Raw genomic sequence first — 4,268 nt, 5'->3', positions numbered from 1 at the left:
CATCTTGGCAACCTCCACTTCCTGGGTTCCAGCGATTCTCCTGCCTCAGCCTCCCAAGTTGCTGGGTTAAAGGTGTTCACCACCATGCCTGGCTAATTTTTTTTGTATTTAGTAGAGACAGGGTTTCATGATGTTAGTCAGGCTGGTCTCGAACTTCTGACCTCAGGTGACCCACCTGCCTTGGCCTCCCAAAGTGTTGGGATTACAGGCGTGAGCCACCGCGCTTGGCCACTAATGATCATTCTTAAACATTAAATCATTGCTGATGGCTTATTTTCTTGCAATTCTCTTGGCTTTAATAATACCGCTCTATATAGCTTCTCCATTCCATGACCATTCTTGCTTGCTTCTCTAGTTCTCATTTATCTTCTTGTTCTGCTAATGTGGTTATTCCTCTCTCCCAACAGTGCCACTCTTTGCTAAGTTAGAAAATAAAGACAGATGCACCATGACAACACATAAAATTCGGATTATGTTTTCAGCTAAACGCAAGCATTCAAATTGAGCAAGGTTTAAAGGTTTTAATGTGTTCTACTAACCAATCTGTGCAGAATGCCCTCTTCTGGCCATATTCTTTGACCTGACTGCTTCCTTTATGCGATCTACTTCTTGCTGATAACGTTTGCGATCACGAGATGCATTTTCTTTAGCTTCTTTCAGGGCTGATTCCAAAGCTTTCACTCTCTCAGCTGTAGCTCGAAGTCGCTTTTCCAACTTAGGAAGTTCGCAGCGGAGATCTGCATTATCACGTACCAACTAAACGTACACAAACAAAACAAGGATTCCAGATTTAACAGGATGATTTGAAAAAGTACGAGCATTTCATAATTGCTCTTTAGAAAAGAAGTAAAACTGCATTTTATATTGTTTCCCATTTATCTAATTTAGGCAGAAACACACGGAATACATCCATCTCTACAAATCATACACACATCTATTTATTGACAAAGGTATAGTTTCTTTTAACTTTTTAGGGGAAGAATTGTTCTCTCCCTCTACTAAGCAAAGACAATACAAGATAGTGCTATGTTTCTTCAGTAAGACAACTAATCTGGTGAAATGAAAACTGCTTCATTATATTTGACACACTGGGGTATTAGATATAAAAAGACCACTCTCCCCAAAAGACTTTGCAGTATTTTAACTGCAGTCTTGTGTAGTAGAGATTTCAAAATTACCATGAATAAATTATGAAAATCCAGTCTTAAAATCCTAAAGAGAAAATGAGAATACATGTTTTTACTGCCTCTTTTGGTAATAAGGTTGTTAAAAATACTAACTCCTCTAAAAGTTACTTGTGGTTTCTTTATATAATTTCTGATAAAATGGCTCAGCATATAAACATTCCTGAGGACTCTGAAAGATTGAAATACTCACTTGCCAATCCTCGATTTTTTATTTTTACTATCTTGCAGCTACCAGAAAATATACTCTTTAGTACCTGTTTGTGCACTTTAGTGAGCTGTTCAAGATTATTTTCAAGAAAGGAGATTTTTTGCTTCTGAGCAGCGCTGCCTCCGGTGTCATCAGAATCAATCTCGGCACTCTGAGAAAAGAGGTCAATAAGATTATGAAAATTTAAAAAATAAAAAAAAAATCTAAGCTTAACTATACAAAAATTGACATGACTGTAAAGTTATTTCACTTTGAATACAAAGAATTACCTAGAAGCAAGCACCATTTATGCAAACACCCACCTCAGCATAGTTACTTTACCTTTTTAACTCTGGTAGCCAGGTCCTGAACAAAGAGTTTGCGTAGGTTGTGTAAAGTCTGAAGTTCTTTTGCCTTGGATTAAGAACAGTGATATTTTTGGAGTTCAGACTTTAAATTTAGAATAATCATGGTAGAAAAAAACACACAAAATATTCCCAAATCCTATTTATTTTCATGTTTTTCTTACCACTGTCTCTTCCAAACCCTTCAAGTCTTGTCTTGCTTGTTCTCGTCTATCTTGCATAACCCTAACAGTAGAAGAACAAACATATATTTTCAAATTTTATTCTGTAAAACTGTACTTAGCATGAGAGTTGAATAAAATCTTTTGTATCTGAAAGGATAAATTCTTAAATAAATACAACATGCCTATTTTAAACAATTTATCCATGCTGTCTTTTTTTTTTTTTTGGACACAGGGTTTCTGTCCCAAACACTGCTCACTGCAACCTCAACCTCCTGGGCTCAAGTGATCCTCCTCACCTGTCTCCCAAGTAGCTGGGACCATAGGCATGTACAACCAGGCCTGTCGAAAAATTTTTTGTAGAGACAGGGTCTCACTATATTGCCCAGGCTGATTCTCAAACACTGGGCTCAACTGATTCTCCTGCCTTGGCCTCCCAAAGTGCTGAGATTATGGGTGTGAGCCACTGCACCTGGGCGATTTCAAAAAATTTTCACATGCCTTCTAAAACAAGTTTATTGTTATACATTCCATATATAGCAATGGAAGAGATGAAATAAAATGTGGCAGAATTCAAAGAACAAGGAATGGTTCTAATTTATATTTTAAAATATGCCACATATATTATACTGCTATTTATCCAAAATGATACTGATTGATTATAGATTATAAACTATCAAGTATTCTAAACAAAATCACAGCTGCAAGTTAGCAGAATCTTCATAAAATCCACTCTGAACTGGTCCTGATGTTCCAACTATCCTAATAATATCACAGTTCATTTGCAAATTGTCTCACAAACTCAAGGTATGTGAAAAATTATAATCATGAATTTTCTACCTAAGATTCTAGAAAACTGAGTTTTGAGAAAATAAGAAAAGATAAACTATGAAAACCTCTGTTCAAAATGGCAAGGCTAAAAACCACGATGCTCTTTTATGCAAAAGAAAATTTAACAAAAAGTCAGTTTTTGTGATAGATCTTAAAATCTTCTAAATTACTTAACATATTGTTTTAGGTTCATTTTTATGCTGGATCCTGAAGTAATATGGAGATAAAGAAACAGCAAGCAGATTGATAAACAGAAATCTAAATCTTAACCACAATGAAATATAAGACCTTGCTTTCACTAAATACAAGTATATATTACAAGTGTTTAGATATAAATCAAACCAACTCAGTGGATTTAAGAAAAAATCCTTTAGCCCATACAAAGTAAAATATGTATCCACTGGCTATATCTAAGGGTAATGCCTATAATTCTCTAATTTAGCTTTTATTTTTAAACTTTAATTAAAAACAATTACTCACGTAAGTTCGTGTAGTTTTCTGCTCTTTTCCTGATCTGTGGCTTTCAACTTCTCATGTTCTACTCTTAGACGTTCCTGCTCTAACATCATTTTCTGGTTTTGGCTGACAAAAGAAAAAAAAAATTAACACAGTATCAATATCATAGTTTTCTCAATGTCATCATTAAAATTTCCAAACTTTTAAATTCTATAATCTCATCAAGGACTTTTCTGTTATCCTATCCCCCATGGAGGAAAACAGGGAAGGGACCTGGCTACTTGCAGGCATACAAAATTTTTTGTATTTTGGTTTGAAATCATGATTTTGTTCTCCTCTATCTTTCATCTTCCTGAATCCTTATGCCTACTTCCATCAGGTACTCATAGTAAGACCTATGCCCCAAACCTAATCATCATTTTGTTGTGTTACTCTCTTCTGGTCCCTACTCAAATTGTTGCAGACTCTGACTTCCACAAACTCTACGTATGTGCACATGGTTATGGAGGCAGGGAAACTATCTTCTAGATAAACTAAGATGACAACTTAAAAAAAACAAAACAAAACAAAAAACCTTTGAAAATCCATAGAATTTCCAGAAAAGTTTTTCCCAGTTAAGAATTTTGAGTCAGGGTCTCACTCTGTCACCCAGGCTGGAGTACAATCATAGCTTGCTTCAGCCTCAAAACTCCAACACTCCTCAAGTAATTCTTGTGCCACAGCCTCCTGGGTCACTGGGACTACAGGCATGTACCACCATGCTCAGCTAATTTAAAACATTGTTTTGTGTAGAGGCGGAGTCTCACTAACATGTTGCCCAGGCTGGTCTTGATGAACTTCTGGCCTCTAGTGATCCTCCTGTCCTGGCCTCCCAAAGCACTGGGGTCACAGGCCATCAGCCACTGCACGCAGCCAAGAATTTTTTTAAAAAAGGAAATTAGGCCAGGCGTGGTGGCTCAAGCCTGTAATCCCAGCATTTTGGGAGGCCGAGACAGGCGGATCACGAGGTCAGGAGATCGAGACCATCCTGGCTAACATGGTGAAACCCCGTCTCTACTAAAAAATACAAAAAACTAGCCGG

General features: G+C 36.7%; 1 protein-coding gene across 1 annotated transcript in view; it reads right to left on the bottom strand.

The window, feature by feature from the left end:
- Positions 1-534: 534 nt before the first annotated feature.
- KIF5B (kinesin family member 5B) overlaps positions 535-4,268 on the bottom strand; it is a 44,704-nt gene continuing 40,970 nt past the window's right edge. Inside the window, exons 20-24 of the mRNA XM_011977302.1 lie at positions 3,212-3,313; positions 1,904-1,964; positions 1,717-1,788; positions 1,442-1,546; positions 535-756 (exon numbers count right to left, since the gene is read on the bottom strand). Of these exons, the coding sequence (XP_011832692.1) occupies positions 535-756; positions 1,442-1,546; positions 1,717-1,788; positions 1,904-1,964; positions 3,212-3,313 (562 nt within the window). The remainder of the gene's footprint in view (positions 757-1,441; positions 1,547-1,716; positions 1,789-1,903; positions 1,965-3,211; positions 3,314-4,268) is intronic.

This window comes from Mandrillus leucophaeus, unplaced genomic scaffold, assembly GCF_000951045.1.
Source record: "Mandrillus leucophaeus isolate KB7577 unplaced genomic scaffold, Mleu.le_1.0 Scaffold178, whole genome shotgun sequence".
Taxonomy (NCBI): Eukaryota; Metazoa; Chordata; class Mammalia; order Primates; family Cercopithecidae; genus Mandrillus; species Mandrillus leucophaeus.
This window is presented reverse-complemented; position numbering and strand designations above follow the sequence as displayed.